This window comes from Trachypithecus francoisi, unplaced genomic scaffold, assembly GCF_009764315.1.
Source record: "Trachypithecus francoisi isolate TF-2019V2 unplaced genomic scaffold, Tfra_2.0 Lachesis_group5, whole genome shotgun sequence".
NCBI lineage: Eukaryota > Metazoa > Chordata > Mammalia > Primates > Cercopithecidae > Trachypithecus > Trachypithecus francoisi.
Genome location: NW_022681470.1, coordinates 133,428,199 through 133,446,034, shown reverse-complemented (window position 1 = coordinate 133,446,034; position 17,836 = coordinate 133,428,199). Strand labels below are relative to the sequence as shown.

The following is a 17,836-nucleotide window of genomic DNA, read 5'->3' as shown; positions in this document are numbered from 1 at the left end:
CAAAAATTAGCCAGAAATCGCTTGAACCTGGGAGACGGCGGTTGCACTGAGCCAAGATCTTGCCACTGCACTCCAGCCTGGGCAAGAGTGAGACTGTCTCAAAAATAAATAAAATAAAATAAAATAAAATAAGATAAAATAAAGAAGACATACCTGAGACTGGGTAATCTGTAAAGGAAAGAGGTTTAATGGAGTCACAGTTCCACATGGCTGGGAAGTCCTCACAATCACGGCAGAAGGCAAATGAGGAGCAAAGTCACGTCTTACATGGCAGTGGGCAAGAGAACGTATGCAGGGGAACTGCCCTTTACAAAACCATCAGATCTCATGAGACTTATTCACTACCATGAGAACAGTATGGGGGAGACTGCCTCCATGATTCAATTATCTCCACCGGGCCTTGGTCTTGACCCATAGGAATTCTTACAATTCAAAATGAGATTTGGGTGGGGACACAGCCTAACCATGTCAACTACCCAGCCTCAGGTAGTCCTTCATAGCAACACCAACAGACTTACACAGGCCCCAGCTCCTAATACCATCCTATGGGGAGTGAGGATTTTGACATAGGAATTTGGTGGGGGGGGGGGGACACAAATCTTCAGTCCATAACATTCCTATAACTTCAATCAGGTAGAATGTAGCTAGTCAAAAAAAGGATTTCATTAGCAACACCAATGGACAAAGACAGGCCCCAGTTCCTAATACCATCCCATGGAGGGTGATGATTTTAACACAGGATTTGTGAGGGAACACAAATCTTCAGTCCATAACGCACCTATAACTTCAATCAGGTGGAAAGTAGCTAGTCATGGCCGGGCATGGTGGCTCACACTTGTAATCCCAGCACTTTGAGAGGCTGAGGTGGGCGGATCATTTGAGGTCAGGAGTTGGAGACCAGCCTGGCCAACATGGCAAAAACCCATCTCTACTAAAAAAAAAATATCTGGGCTTGGTGGTGCGTGCCTGTAATCCCAGCTACTAGGGAGGCTGAGGCAGGAGAATTGCTTGAACCTGGGAGGCGGAAGCTGCAGTAAGCCAAGATTATGCCACTGCACTCCAGCCTCAGCAACAGAGTGAGACTCCACTCCCTGAGGAAAAAAAAAATAAAGTAAGCTATTCAAAAATAGGACTTCATTTTATACATTTTCTGCATGAGGTAGTTGGTAATCTGGTTGTTTTCATTTAGCCTGTTTTAATTCAGGTTACCTAGAAGCTGGGTCTGTGATGAGGATATTTGCACAAGTGATGTATTGAGGGGTATTTCCAGGAGAATCCCAGAGGGCGATGAGAAAACGGGGCTGACGGGAGAAACGGTTGGGCTAGAATGCAGGCTCAGCTAAAGTCCCCCTCAGCCTCATTCCATGGGGAGCCCTCGAAGAGGCACAGCACCAGTCTTAGTCAATTCTGGCTGCTGTAACAGAATGCCATGGATTGGCTGGCTTAGAAAGAACAGCAAATGGGGCCAGGTGTTGTGGCTCGTGCCTGTAATCCCAGCACTTTGGGAGGCTGAGGAGGGAGGATCACTTGAGGCCAGAAGTTCGAGACCAGCAGTTCAAGACCAGCCTGAGCAACATAGTGAGACCCCACCTCTACAAAAAAATTTAAAAGGTATCAGGCTTGGTGGTACACACCTGTAGTCCTAGTTACTCCAGAGTCTGAGGCAGGAGGATTGCTTGAGCTGGGGAGTTCAAGGCTGTAGTGAGCTATGGTAGTGCCACTGCACTCCAGCCTGAGCAACAGAGACCCTGTCTCTCTGTTTTTTTTTTGTTTTTTTTTAATTTAAAGAAAGAATAGAAATTTCTGTTTCTATTTTTGTTTCTGTTTTTTTTTTTAATTTAAAGAAATTTAAAAAATTTTAATTTTCTCTGTTTTTGTTTTTGTTTTTTAATTTAAAGAAAGAATAGAAATTTATTTATCATATTTCTGGAGGAGGCTGGGGAGTCCAAGATCAAGGTGACAGCAACTTTAGTGTCTTGGTTAAAATAATTTTTTTGGGGGGGGGCCGGGCGTGGTGGCTCAAGCCTGTAATCCCAGCACTTTGGGAGGCCGAGATGGTCGGATCACGAGGTCAGGAGATCGAGACCATCCTGGCTAACACGGTGAAACCCCGTCTCTACTAAAAAAATACAAAAAACTAGCGGGGCGAGGTGGCGGACGCCTGTAGTCCCAGCTACTCGGGAGGCTGAGGCAGGAGAATGGCGTGAACCTGGGAGGCGGAGCTTGCAGTGAGCTGAGATCCAGCCACTGCACTCCAGCCCGGGCGACAGAGTGAGACTCCGTCTCAAAAAAAAAATAATAATAATTTTTTTTTTTTTTAACTCGGTACCTGGTGAGTGTCCTCTTTCTGGATCACAGATGGCCAGCTTTTCTTTGTCCTCACATGGTAGAAAGGAGCAAAGAAGCTCCCTGGGGCCTCTTTTTCTGTTGTTCTGTCGTATTTAAGAGACAGGGCTCACTCTACTGCCTAGGCTGGAGTGAAGAGGTACAATGACGGCTCACTGCAGCCTCGAACTCCGGGGCTCAAGCGATCTTCCCACCTCAGCCTCTTGAGTAGCTGGAACCACAGGTGCACCACCATGCCTGTCTCTTGGAGACTTTTACATTTTTTAAATATTTGTTTATTTATTTTTATTGTTATTATTTTTGTTGTTGTTGTTGTGTTTGAGATGGAGTCTCGCTCTGTCACCCAGGCTGGAGTGTAGTGGCATGATCTCAGTTCACTGCAACCTCTGCCTCCCGGTTTCAAGCAATTCTCCTGCCTCAGCCTCCCGAGTAGCTGAGATTACAGGTGTGAAACACCATGCCTGGCTGATTTTTGTATTTTTAGTAGAGATGGGGTCTCACCATGTTGTCCAGGCTGGTCTCGAACTCCTGACCTCAAGTGATCCTCCCGCCTCGGCCTCCCAAAGTGCTGGGATTACAGGCATGAGCCACTGTGCCCATCCAAATTTTGTGTGTTTTGTAGAGATAGAGTCTCTCTATGTTGCCCAGGGTGGTCTTGACCTTCTGGGTTCAAACGATCTGCCTGCCTCAGCCTTCCAAAGTGCTGGGATTAGAGGTGGGCACCACCACACCTGGTTAACTTTTTAATGTTTTTGCAGAGGTGAGGGTCTCACTCTTTTGCCCAGACTGGTCTTGAACTCCTGTTCTCAAGCCATCCTCTCACTTTAGCCTCCTGAATAGATGGGATTACAGGCATGAGCCACTGCACCTGGCATCTCTCCATTTCCTTGGGTCCTGGTTCACCCTGCAACTAGCAAACAAGCACCTCGAGAATTGTAACCTCACTTGACTTGCTCCCTGCCATCCCCCAGAGCTTTGCCTAGCGGGCTGTTACTGTAAAAAGGTTTGCCAAGTTAATGACTGAATGAAGTTGAGAATAAGCTTGAAAATCAGGAGTCTTTTCTCCTATTATTTCATCATTAACAAGGAGTTTCTTTTTTCTTTTTCTTTTTGTTTTTCTTTTCTTTCTTTCTTTTTTCTTTTTTTGAGAGACAGTGTCCATCTGTTGCCCAGGCTGGAGTGCAGTGGCATGATCTTGACTCACTGCAACCTCCACCTCCTGGGTTCAAGCGATTCTCCTGCCTCAGCCTACCTTCCAAGTAGCTGGGATTACAGGTGCCTGTCACCACGCCTGGTTAATTTTTGTATTTTGGTAGAGACAGAGTTTCGCCATGTTGGTCAGACTGGTCTCAAACTCCTGACCTCAGGTGATCCATCTACCTTGGCCTCCCAAAGGGCTTGGATTAAGGCGCGAGTCACTGCGCCCCGCCATTAACAAGGAGATTCTATACCTCTATCCTCCCAGCAGGACTGTGCCAAGTACTGTTCATGAGAAACTCAGAAATCCCTCACTGTCCAATTATCGAAGAACCAAAGGTGCCCCCACCTTCATTTTACTTCTGGGAATTGCCCACTGATGAAAGAAGCCTCTCATCTAGAAATGGCAGGAGGATGTGACCACTTCCCCTGAAATGGCCCCAGTCAATGACTGCCTGATATGGGAATATAAAAGTCTGACTGCCTTGCTTCAAGATGGGACAATTCATGATGGCTCATGCCTGTAATCCCAGTACTTTGGGAAGCCGAGGTGGGAGGATCCGTTGAGCCCTGGAGTTCAAAAAGAGCCTGGGCAACATGGTGAAATCCCGTTTCTACAAAAATTATCTGGGCATGGTGGCCCAAGCTTGTAGTGTTAGTTACTTGGGGGGGTTGAGGTGGGAAAGTCACTTGAACCTGGGAGGTTGAGGCTGCAGTGAGCCATGATTGCACCACTGCACTCCAGCCTGGGCAACAGAGCGAGACTCCGTCTCTTAATAAATAAATACATAAATAGGCTGGGCGCGATGGCTCACGCTTGGAATTCCAGCACTTTGGGAGGCTGAGGCGGATGGATCACTTGAGGTCAGGAGTTCAAGACCAGCCTGGCCAATATGGCGAAACCCCATCTCTATTAAAAATACAAAAAAATTAGCTGGGCGTAGTGACGTGCACCTCTAGTCCCGGCTACCTGGGAGGCTGAGGTGGGAGAATTGCTGGAATCTGGGAGGCAGAGGTTACAGTGAGCCGAGATTGCGCCACTGCACTCCAGCCTGGAGGACAAAGCCAGATTTCATCTTAAAAAAAAAAAATTACTAGGGCACAGTGGCGGGCGTCTGTAGTCCCAGCTACTCAGGAGGCTGAGGCAGGGGAATCGCTTGAACCTAGGAGTTGGAGGCTGCAGTGAGCTTCGATCTTGCCACTGCACTCCAGCCTGGCAGACAGAGCAATACTGTCTCAAAGAAAAAAGAAAAAAATATATGAACACCAGGCAGGGTGTGGTGGTTCCCGCCTCTAATCCCAGCACTTTGGAAGGCCGAAGTGGTAGGATCACCTGAGATTGGGAGTTTGAGACCAGTGTGGTCAACATGGAGAAATCCCATTTCTACTAAAAATACAAAATTAGCTGGGCGTGGTGGCACACACCTGTAATCCCAGCTACTCAGGAGGCTGAGGCAGGAGGATTGCTTAAATCCGGAAGGCACAGGTTACAGTGACCCGAGATAGTGCTCTTGCACTACGGCCCGGGCAACAGAGTGAGACTCCATCTCAAAACAAAACACAACAAAACAAAAAACACCAGGGAAGCAGGGCTGCTGTGATTCACTCTCAGTGTGAGTCATTCTCATTTTTCTTCCCTGGCAGGCGAGGAACAAGATTCCCTGGACACCTCCAGTGAGGTCAGCTGTCTGGAGGTTGCTGAGCAGCGCAAGCTCCTATTCACAGGCCTTGTGTCAGGGGTCGTCCTTGTGTTCCCCCTGAATTCCAGGCAGGACGTGATATGCATTCCTCCTCCCGAGGCCCGGAAAGCAATCCACTGCATGTCCCTGAGCAAGTGCGAGGACCGCCTGGCCATCGCCTATGACAACATGGTCCTGGTGCTGGACATCGCCCCTGGGGACCCCTGCCCGGTCATCAATGGGCCAAGGTACACCTTTTATACCCAGCTGCCCGAGACCATCTCCAGCGTGGCCATTCTGACGGACTACCGCGTGGTCTACAGCATGACCAACGGGGGCCTCTTTCTTTACGAGTGTGCAAATTCCAAAGCATTTCCCTTGGAGGCCCACAGGAGCCGAGTTGCCTGTGTGGAGGTCAGCCACAAGGAGCAGTTGGTGGTCAGCGGGTCTGAGGATGCCCTGCTGCGTCTCTGGGACCTGCAGGCATGCAAGTGGAAATTCGAGATGAGCTACACGGTGCGTGGACTGCCTCCCCATGTTCATGCTCAACCCAGGCTTTGAAAAACCGATAGATAGCCATCCTTTACTAAGCACACACCATGGGCCATCGACCAGGGTGGGACTAGGGTGAAGAAAGTGAGGCACTTGGTCAGGCGCAGTGGCTCACGCCTGTAATCCCAGCACTTTCAGAGGCTGAAACGGGTGGATCACCTGTGATCAGGAGTTCGAGACCAGCCTGACCAACATGGTGAAACCCCGTCTCTACTAAAAGTACAAAAATTAGCCAGGCGTGGTGTTGCATGCTTGTAATCCCAGCTACTTGGAACTTGGGAGGCAGAGGTTGCGGTGAGCCAAGATCACGCTACTGCACTCCAGCCTGACTACAGACACTCTGTCTCAGAAAAAAAAAAAGAAAGAAAGAAAGAAAGAAAAGAAAAGTGAGGCATTTGTCTCAGGAGCAAAGTCTTTTTTTGTTTTCGTTATTGATTTTTAAAGAGACAGGGACTCCACTGTCACTAGGCTGTAGTGCAGTGGCACAATCATAGCTCATTGCAGCCTCAACTTCCTGGGTTCAAGTGATCCTCCTGCCTCAGCTTCCCAAAGCACTGGGATTTCAGGCATGACCCACCCGACCGACTGCAAAGTTCAAAGGAGTACCAAAAAACTCAGCAATGGTAGGCCAGGTGCAGTGGCTCACCCAGTACTTTGGGAGGCCCAGGCAGAAGGATCACTTGAGGCCAGGAGCTGGAGACCAGCCTGGGCAACATAGGGATACCTTATCTCTACAATAAAATGCAAAAATTAGCTGGGCATTGTGGTGCGCACCTGTGATCCAGATACTTGGAGGGCAGAGGTGGAAGGATTGCTTGAGCCCGGATGCCACTGCTCTCTAGCCTGGGCAATAGAGCAAGGCCTGTCTCAAGAAAACAAAAAACAAAAACTCAGCAATGAAGACAATTTTTTTTTTTTTTTTTGAGATGGAGTCTTGCTTTGTCACCCAGGCTAGAATGCAATGGCGCAATCTCAGCTCACTGCAGCCTCCTGGGTTCAAGCGACTCTCCTGCCTCAGCCTCCCAAGTAGCTGGGATTACAGGTAAGCACTATCATGCTGGGCTAATTTTTGTGTTTTTCATAGAGAAAGGGTTTTGCCATGTTGTGCAGGCTGAACTCCTGGCCTCAAGTGACCCGCCTCGGCCTCCCAAAGTGCTGGGATTACAGGTTTGAGCCACTGTACCTGACCGAGAAGTCATATTTTAATGCAATATTTAAAAAAATCTTAAATGAATACCAAAATTCCATGAAGAACAAAATCTCAACATTATAGGTAAAAACTGGATCAAATCCTACGCTGGTTTAGTGCTGCTTCACTCTCTTCACCCTAATCCTGGCTCTGTACTATTTCTTTTTTTTTGAGACAGAGTCTCGCTCTGTCGCCCAGACTGGAGTGCAGTGGTGCAATCTCGGCTCACTGCAAGCTCCGCCTCCTGGGTTCAAGTCATTCTTCTGCCTCAGCCTCCCAAGTAGCTGGGACTACAGGCGCCCACCACCACACCTGGCTAATTTTTTTGTATTTTTTTGGTAGAAATGGAGTTTCACTGTGTTAGCCAGGATAGTCTCGATCTCCTGACCTTGCGATCCGCCCACCTTGGCCTGTAATCCCAGCGCTTTGGGAGGCCGAGGTGGGTGGATCACCTGAGGTCAGAGGTTCGAGACCAGCCTAGCCAACATGGTGAAACTCTGTCTCTACTAAAAATACAAAAATTAGCCCTGCATGGTGGCCGGTACCTGTAATCCCAGCTACCTGGGAGGCCAAGGCAGGAGAATCACTGGAACCTGGAAGGTGGAGGCTGCAGTGAGCCAAGATCATGCCACTGCACTCCAGCCTGGGTGACAGAGTGAGACTCCATCTCAAAAAAAAAAAAAAAAAAAAAAAGAAGGCCTTGTAAGTCTAGATTGGGTGCAGCGACTCACACCTGTAATCCCAGCACTTTGGGAGGCCAAGGCAGGAGGATTGCTTGAGCTGAGGATTTCAAGACCAGCCTCAGCAACATAGCAAGATCCCATCTCTAGAAAAAAAAATTAGCCAGGTGTGGAGGTGTGTGCCTGTAGTCCCCCCCAGTTACTCACAAAGCTGAGGTGGGAGGATCGATTAAGCCCTGGAGTTCGAGGCTGTAGTGAGCTATGATCTCACCACTGCACTCCAGCCTGGATGACAATGCAAGATTCTGTTTCTCAAACAAAACTAATAAACAAAAATGAAGAAGTTAACATGTGAACAGTACTATTAATTAAACTGTCGACCTATGGGAATCTTTTTATTTTTACTTTTATTTATTTTTGTTTTTTTGAGGCAGGGTCTTACTCTGTCACCCAGGCTGTAGTACAGTGGTGCGATCATAGTTCACTGCAGCTTCCGCCTCCTGGGTTCAGGTGATTCTTCCACCTCAGCCTCCTACGTAGCTGGGACTACAGGCATGTGCCACTGCACCTGGCTAATTTTTAAATTTTTTGTACAGGCAGGGTTTCACCCACCCACCTTGGCTTCCCAAAGTGCTAGGATTACATGTGTGAGCTATCACGTCCAGCCTTTATTGGAATCTTACCAGCTTTTCAATTCCTTCCTTTTTTCCATTCTAGAATCCAATCCAGGATTCCATGCGGCATTAGCACATAGCTTTTAATTAAATAAATCATAGCTAACATCTGTATAAGCAAAGTAATTTAAGAAATTGAATCCCCATCAAAAAAAGAAATTGAATCCTATGGCCAGGCACGGTGGTTCATGCCTGTAATCCCAGCAGTTTGGGAGGCCGAGGCGGGTGGATCACTTGAGATCAAGAGTTTGAGACCAGCCTGACCAACAGGGTGAAACCTCATCTCTCATAAAAATACAAAAATTAGCCAGGCGTGGTGGCACATGCCTGTAATCCCAGTTACTTGGGAGGCTGAGGCAAGAGAATCTCTCGAACCTGGGAGGCAGAGGTTGCAGTGAGCCGAGATCACACCACTGCACTCAAGCCTGGGCAGTAAGAGTGAAACTCCATCTCAAAAACAAGCAAGCAAACAAACACACATGCACAAACAAAAATCCCAAGGAAAAGAGAGATCATCTTGTCTGTTTTCAACAGAGTTCTTACTGCAGAGGGGTCCAATGTGCTTGCTTCTCCAAGAATGACAAGTATGTGTACGTGGGCTTAAAAGATCGCTCTATACTTGTTTGGAGTGTGCTGGACGGTGAGTCATTTTGCTTTTAGGGCAAGCTTGAGCTTCGATCTGGAGAGAAAAGGCTCTGACCTGGGTCCTGGGTATTAGACGGCCCTGCTCTGGCCACCTCTAGCTACATCCCTTAGCTTTTAGGAAGGTGTCTGCAGGCAAAGGGCCCACAATCCCTCTTCTAGACCCATGCTCTGGAGTTTGAGAACTCCCTACATAGCCTTGAATTTGTGTTAGGGCTTGCACAGGCTTCCTGCATACAGCCATCCTTCCGAGGATAGACTGTGCCCCTGCTGTGTTCACTTCTGGGCTCAGGAGTAGCCATGGGGTGGTATGGATGGAGTTTGGGTGTCTGAGCTGGTTGTGAGATGGAGCTGGGAAGAATGAGAACAGAAGAAGGTCAAGTCACTAGTAGCAGGGGGCTGGTTACGTCACTACATTCCAGCATAGAACCCTGAGGAACCCAAGAATTCTCAATCTGTTCCAAGCCTTCCATGTGTTTGTGAAGGTTCCTTCATCAATATAAGAGGACACAGCATATTCTATTTAATAGTTTATTCCCTAGAATTGCAATGTTTATATATTGTGTCTTCTAGGATGTGGGTCTTATTTCATTCTTTGCCCCCAGGCCTTATAGATGTTAGAAGCAGCTTGTTTTTGATTTTTGTTTTGTGTTTTTCAGATGGAGTCTCACTTTGTCGCCCAGGCTGGAGTGCAGTAGTGCAATCTCAGCTCACTGTAGTCTCTGTCTCCCAGGTTCAAGCAATTCTCCTGCCTCAGCCTCCCGAGTAGCTGGGATTACAGGCGCCACCACCACACCCAGCTAATTTTTGTATTTTGAGTAGACAGGGTTTTACCATGTTGGCCAGGCTGGTCTTGAACTCCTGACCTCAGGTGATCCACCCACTTCAGCCTCCCAAAGTGCTGGGATTAGAGGTGTGAGCCACCACACCTGGCCAGAAGCAGCCTGTTTTAACACCAACCACTTTGAAAACACCATGTCTCTTGGTCTGTTCATTATTATGCTAAGGTCTTAGCAAGAGTTAACATTGGCTGGGTGCAGTGGCTCAAGACTGCAATCCCAGCACTTTGGGAGGCCAATGTAGGAGGATTGCTTGAGACCAGGAGTTCAAGACTTGTCTGGACAACATAGCAAGACTGTCTCTATAAAATAAAAAATAAAAAATAAAAATTATCCAGGCATGGTGGTACATGCTTGTAGTCCCAGCTACTCAGGAGGATAAAGTGATCATAGGAGGTCGAGGCATTGGAGATTGAGGTTGCAGTGAGCCGTGATAGCACCACTGCACTCCAGCCTGGGCAACAGAGTGAGACCCTGTCAAAAAAAAATGAGTTAACATTTATTGTATACTGGGTACTGTCCTTAAGTCATTTAACTCTCTCAACACTCACTCCCATTTACAGAGCAAACACTGAGGCTCTGAGAGGCTGGCAGACTTGCCCAAGGTCACACAGGGAGTAACTAGTAGGCTTAGGTTTGAAGCTGATCTGCCTGATTTCAGTACGCCTTTGTCACTTTCTTACACTGTCTCCTATAGAAAAGGCACACATTGTGTATTACCTCTTTGAACCCTTATGACACTGATAGAAGATAAATATCATTGCTATCCTTGTTTGACAATGAAGAAACTGAGGATCAGAGATTAGGAGACTTGCCCAAGGTCACAAAACAAGTAAGTGGCTGAATAAATATCAGGTGGAGCCTAATAACATTGTAGTTGAATACACTGTAATCTGATACATAGCAAACTATAACACTATAATACATTGTAGTATAATATGCCGTAGCAAAGATATATATATAGCTGGTATAAAGTTAGAGATGGCTCAGAAGCTGAAGGTTGCGGATTGTGGCTTTAAAAGCTCATCCTGGGCCAGTTCACAACCTCTCTTGCTTCTCCTCCAACAATAATATTTACTGAGCTCACTCTGGGCCAAAAACCTACACTAAACACATGACCTGCATGGTGACTTTCAATCTTAAAAATCGCCCTGGGTAGGTGTAGGTTCCGTTATCATTCCCATTGTGCAGATAAAGGAAGAGGGACTCTTTGGCATAGTAAATGTCATGCCAAAGTTAGTAGAGGGCATAGAGGACCTCTACACTCCGTTTTTCTCATGTGTGTCCTTCTCTTCACCCTTACAGGCACCCTGCTGACAGTCCAGTTTGTCCATGCTGTAGTAAACAGAATCATCCCAACCACTAGTGGCTTCATTGCCCCCACCAGGCATGGTTATCTGATCCGAGAGCGTTTCCAGTGCCTTTCAGCAAGAGCCTCACAGCAGGACCCTCTCAGGAACTTCAAGAAGGCAGTGTGGATGGTCAAATCCAGGCAGAGAGAGGAACTAGTGGCAGCTGCGGGAGCTCCCCGGGACCTGGAGTCAGAGAGTGCCCAGGGAAATGAAACAAAATCAAACAAATGCTCACAGGTCTGCCTGATAGTGTAAAAACAAACAAACAAACAAAAAAAAAAAAAAAAAAAAAAACCCGGTGGGGGTATGGGGCTCCAATGAGTTAGCCCCATTTAATCTGGTTAAAGCAAAAAGAATATGTTTGCTGGTGTATATCTGGACCCATTGCTTCAGATTATGTGACCCAGACCTTGCCTCTTCTCATCTTTCCATTCTTCTTTTCTCTTTTTCATTTTCATTCTCAGACTTGCCACCCCCAGGTGAGCAACATGGTAGCCAATATGTTGCTGTCTCCAATTTCAATAGAAAAGAGAGCTTCTCTTTCCCAACAGTCCTAGCCTCAACTCTATTGGTCCCAATTGGCCCATATGCCTAGCCCTAAATCAATTGTTATATTTGGGAGAATGCAGAGCTCTAATTGACTGGACTGACCCAATGTCTACCACTGGAACTGAGATTAGAAGAGATTATTCCTGAGATGCAAATTCGGGTTCTGGTACCAGATGAAGGGGGAATAGATGAATGTGAGATATAGCAAACCACTGATGTGGACCACGGAACTTCACAGTTTATAAAGCTTTAGATGCTGTCATCTGATCCTCATCACAACCCACACTTTAGGGAGGGCAGGGGTTTCTGCATCTATTTTACAAATGAGGAAGCTGAGCCTTGCAGAAGTAGTTATGATTTGATTCAGGTCACAATTCAAGGTGCAAGAGCTCTGACAGCGAGCCTTCTGTCCCATTCCTGTTAGACCTCACTCCAATTTCAGTCTCTAGAGCACAACCATCTCTTCCACAGGCACCACACTCAAATGCTCACAGGAGCTAGTGACTAATCTAGACACTTCCATGCAGCTGGGTGAGCAGCAGGGAGAGATGGAGACTGGACGTGTGGAAGGCAGAGATTGTGTCTAGGGTGGGTATAAGCTGCCTGACTCTAGCCCAGAATCGCCATGGCCAAACCAGCCTACTGCTGTCAGTGCTTCCAGTTGTAATAAGCAAAGCCAGAAATCCAGACTTTTATGCAAAAATATTCTGACTTTTAAAGTTGACGATTGGTTCCATTTGTATCTATAGCGCATTTGGCATGTGCGTCTTTGGTGATGAGCTGACTTCAGAACTCAAGCTGGCAGTAAAACAATCAACATGTTACAGTTTGTCCTTCTCTATTCCCTGGCTCCCAAACTTTTGGGATAAAGATGTGGGTTTTTAATCTTAAAAACTGGAGGCTCTTGGAAGGAGAAAGAGCTGCTGCTATCTCCCTGATTTGCTTTTGAACCATCTGCCTTGTGCAAGTTCAACAGTTAAACTGTTTTCATTCCACTCAAGTGGATCCTTCTTCTTTGCCCACAGCCTTCTAAAAGCCCTTCTCAGTCTTCTCAGGCTTTTAAACTTTAATGCTAGGAGAGTCTAAATCTTCAGGGTGGACATTGCTTCTCCCCTCCGTGGAATTCCCAACAGAGTCTCAATAAAAGCAACCTTAGAAACAGAGGCTTTTGAGCTGAACAAGACCCTACTGCTATCTCATTCATTCGTCTTCCAAACCAGGTTTCCAAGGCAGGTTTTGGCAGTTCTGCAAATGTGAGCATCAAATTTCATTTAAAAATATTTTAAACAGTAATTTTAAGATGTATGCTTGGATATATTGGGCAGCAGCTTTTCAGGTGTTAAAGATTACTAAGGTTGGTGCAAAAAGTAATTGTGGCTTTTGCCATTAAAAATATTAAAAACAAGGGCAAAAACCGGCCGGGCACAAGTGGCTCACGCCTGTGGTCCCAGCACTTTGGAAGGCCGAGGCAGGCAGATCACCTGAGGTCAGGAGTTTGAGACCAGCCTGGACAGCATGGTGAAACCCCATCTCTACTAAAAATACAAAAATTAGCCAGGCGTGGCGTCGGGGGCCTGTAATCTCTGTTACTCAGGAGGCTGAGGCAGGAGAATTGCTTGAACCAGGAGGTGGAGGGTGCGGTGAGCCAAGATCGTGCCACTGCACTCCAGCCTGGGTGACAGAGCAAGACTCCCTCTCATAATAATAATGATGATAATAATAATAATGGCAAAAGCCTCGGTGACTCATGCCTGTAATCCCAGCACTTTGGGAGACTGAGGCGGGTGGATCACTTGAGGCCAGGTGTTCAAGAGCAGCCTGGTCAGCATGATGAAACCCTGTCTCTACTAAAAATACAAAAATTAGCCTGGTGTGGTGGCATACACCTGGAATTCCAGCTACTTGGGAGGCTGAGGCAGGAGAATGGCTTGAACCTGGGAGGCGGAGGTTGCAGTGAGCCGAGATCACACCACTGTACTCCAGCATGAGTGACAGAGTGAGACTCTGTCTCCAAAAAAAAAAAAAAAGTAATGGCAAAACCACAATTAATTTTGCACCAACCTAATAATTTAGGATTCTTCTGCCATTTTCATTTAACTGAAGAGCCCACTTAAATTGTGAAGGGAGCCCCTGAAAAAATTAGCTACTCTTTGCCACTGCTTTTCTATGAATCAAGGGCTTACCCAGTGCAGAAATAAAGTGGATGTTGAGACCAACTAAGATTGCATCTACAAATTCTGATTTTAAATGTCTGCGTCCATCTCAACAGCCTCAGTGAGAATCAATTCTTTTGTAGGTAAATCCTAATTTAAACATTGGAAATAACTTTTTACTAATAAAATGCTGCACCAAATTATTGCTTATATAATAATTTTTGCAGTGTTTTTTGCAGTGTTTATTCATTTCAGAAAGAGTTTGGTTGCTAAGAAAGTTTGACAGTTGGCTGGTCAATGCTTGTAATCCCAGCACTTTGAGGGGCCAAGGCGGGAGGATCACTTGAGCCCAGGAGTTTGAGACCCCATCTCTCCAAAAAAAAAAAAAAAAGGAAAAAGTTTTTTTCATTAGCTAGGCATTCTGGTGCACACCTGCAGTCCTAGCTACTCGGGAGGCTAAGGTGGGAGGATCACTTGAGCCCAGGAGCTCAAGGCTGTGGAGAGCTATGATTGCACCACTTTACTTTAGCCTGGGCAAGAGAGTGAGACCCAGTCTCAAAAAAAAAAAAAAAATAGGGATGCCAAAAAGCTCAGCAATCACAACGAATAATATTTTCTCTTATTTTCTTATTTTATTTTCTTTTGGAAGACAAATAAATTTTTTTTTTTTTTGAGACAAGGTCTTGCTTTGTTGCCCAGACTAGAGTGCAGTGGTGCGATCTTGGCTCACTGCAACCTCTGACTCCTGGGTTCAAGCAGTTCTCCTGACTCAGCCTCCTGAGTAGCAAGGAATACAGGCCACCATGTCCAGCTAATTTTTGTATTTTTTGTAGAGACGAGGTTTTGCCGTGTTGGCCAGGCTGGTCCTGAACTCCTGACCTCAAGTGATCTGCTCCCCGCTTGGCCTCCCAAAGTGCTGGGATTATAGGCATGAGCCACCGTGCCTATTATCATATTTTTAAAAATCAAAATGAATTTAAAAATGAATGATGAACAAAACATCAACATTTTATATAAAGTTGGGTTCTGACTGTGCATTTGAAGGAACTGACCTCACCCTCATCCTGGCCCTGGGGACAGCAAGATACCTCACCCCTACATACATGAGACAAGTGTCTCAGGAAGGTCATATTCCTATATAAGCACACACACCTATGAGAATTACTAATTGTTAGTTAATATCTTTTTTATTTTTCAGACAGAGTCTCTCTCTGTCACCCAGGCTGGAGTAAAGTGGTATAATCATAGGTCACTGCAGCCTTGAAATTATGAGCTCAAGTGATCCTCCTGCCTCAGCCTCCCAAGTAGCTGAAACTACAGGCGTGCACCACCACACCTAATTTTTAAATTTGTTGTAGAGAGGGGGTCTCACTATGTTGCCCAGGCTGGTCTGCAACTCCTGGGCTCAAGCTATCCCTGCAGTGTGCTGGGATTACATGGCGCCTGGCCATCAGAAATATTTCTAATCTGGCCCTTTACCAAAATATATATATATTTACCAAAATATATACCTATATATGTATGTATATACACATATGTATATACACACACATATATACATATGTATATATACACATATACACATATATACATGTGTATATAAACACATACACACATATACATGTGTGTATACATATATGTATGTGTGTATATATACATGTGTGTATGTGTGTATGTGTGTATATATACATATGTATTTATATGTACATATATATGCCTTCCCTTGGTCTTAAAGCTTGATTAAATTTAAGGTAAACATTTTTTATAAAAAATTAAAAAATAGGCTTTCTTTTTTAGAGTAGTTTTAGGTTCACAGCAAAATTAAGTGGAAGGTGCAGAGATTTCCCATCTACCCCATGCTTCCCCTCATGCACAGCCTCCTCCACCAACATCCCTCACTCTAACAAGTGGTGCATTTGTTACAATGAATGAACTTGCATTGACACATCCTTATCACAGGAGAGACAATTTATTTTTATTTTTATTTTTTGAGACGGAGTTTTGCTCCTGTTGCCCAGGATGGAGTGCAATGGTGCAATCTCAGCTCACTGCAAACTCTGCCTCCCGGGTTCAAGAGATTCTCCTGTCTCAGCCTCCTGAGTAGCTGGGACTACAGTCCACAGACTACAGGTACCCGCCACTACTCCCGGCTAATTTTTGGTATTTTTAGTAGAGCCGGGGTTTCGCCATGTTGTCCAGGCTGGTCTTGAATTCCTGACCTCAGGTGATCCACTTGCCTCAGCCTCCCAGGCATGAGCCACCACTCCCGGCCTAATCTTTTTTTTTTTTTTTTTTTGAGACAGAATCTCACTCTGTCGCCCAGGTTGGAATGCAGTGGTGCAATCTCGGCTCACTGCAACCTCTGCCTCCTGGGTTCAAGCAATTCTCCTGCCTCCGCCCCCCAAGCAGCTAGGATTACAGACACTTGGCTAATTTTTGTATTTTTAGTAGAGACAGGGTTTCGCCATATTGGCCAGGCTGGTCTGATACTCCTGGTCTCAACTGATCTGCCCGCCTTGGCTTCCCCAAGTGCTGGGATGACAGGCATGAGCCACTGCGCCTGGCCCAGGATAGACATTTTTGACAAGAATACTTCGTAGGTGTGTTCATTCTCTATTACTACTTAGTAAATTATTGTAAACTTAGAAGCGTAAAATAACATCCACTTCTTATCTTATAATTTCTGCAAGTCAGGAGTCTGGGCATGGCATGACTGGGTTCTTTGTTCACAAGGTGTCAGCCGGACTGGGTTCTCATTGAGAGCCTCAGGGTCTTCATCCAAGCTCCTTCAGATTCTTGGCAGAATTGAGCCCCTCAAAGCTATAGGAGTGGAGACCTCAGCTGTCCCTCTCCATAGGCAGTTTACAAAACAGCTGCTTCCTTCTTCAAGGCCAGCAGCATCGTATTTCTCTGCTGCTTCACCTCCTCTGACCTCAGACTCAGACTCAGACTCAGACTGTCTTTAAAAAAATTTTTTTGGGGGCAGGCGCAGTGGTTCACACCTGTAATCCCAGCACTTTGGGAGGCCCAGGCTGGCAGATCACGAGGTCAAGAGATAGAGACCATCTTGGCCAACATGGTGAAACACTGTCTCCACTAAAAATACAAAAAATTAGCTGGGCGTGGTGGTACGCACCTGTAGTCTCAGCTACTCGGGAGGCTGAGGCAGGAGGATCAGTTGAACCCAGGAGGTGGAGTTTGCTGTGAGCCAACATCATGCCACTGCACTCTATGCTGGTGACAGAGTGAGACTCTGTCTCAAAAAAAAAAAAAATTTTTTTTTAGAGATGAGGTCTTGCCATGTTGCCCAGGCTGGTCTCCTGGCCTCAGGTGATCCGCCTGCCTTGGCCTCCCAAGGTACTGGGATTACAGGTGTGAGCCACTGCACCTGACCCAGTAGCACCTTTTTATGTTTGATAAAAATAAGAATATCCAGCCTGGGCAACATAGTAAAACCCTGTCTGTAAAAAAAAAATAAATAAAAATAAAAAATTAACCAGACATGGTGGCACATGCCTGTAGCCCTGGCTACTCAGGAGGTCAAGGCTGCAGTGAGCTGTGATGGCACCACTGCACTCCAGCCTGGGTGACAGAGCAAGTCCCTGTCTCAGAAAATAAATAAATAGAAATAAAATGAAAAGATGTCTTTGTACTGTTGTTCTCATACATATGCACCTGTGTGCACACACAGGCATGTACACACATGCCCCAGATGGAATTGGCTTGTGGTTTTGTCAGAGGCGTTTGAAACAAGCTTACTCCATCTAGAATAGGGGCTGGGTAAAATGAGGCTGAGACCTGCAGGACTGCATTCCAAGGAGGTCAGACCTTCTAAGCCCCAGGGGGAGATAGGAGGTAGACACAAGACCCAGGTCACAAAGACCCTGCTGATAAAACAGGATGGAGGGGTGGTGTTGTTGTTTGTTTGTTTGTTTGTTTTTGCGTTTGTGTGAGACAGAGTTTCGCTCTTGTTTCCCAGCCTGG

General features: G+C 46.2%; 1 protein-coding gene across 1 annotated transcript in view; it reads left to right on the top strand.

Annotated features, from left to right (window-relative positions):
- NWD1 (NACHT and WD repeat domain containing 1) overlaps window positions 1-14,062 on the top strand; it is a 69,194-nt gene extending 55,132 nt beyond the window's left edge. The window contains exons 15-17 of the mRNA XM_033197606.1: window positions 5,188-5,738; window positions 8,852-8,957; window positions 11,104-14,062. Of these exons, the coding sequence (XP_033053497.1) occupies window positions 5,188-5,738; window positions 8,852-8,957; window positions 11,104-11,405 (959 nt within the window). The 3' untranslated portion in view covers window positions 11,406-14,062. The remainder of the gene's footprint in view (window positions 1-5,187; window positions 5,739-8,851; window positions 8,958-11,103) is intronic.
- The last annotated feature ends 3,774 nt before the right edge of the window (window positions 14,063-17,836 follow it).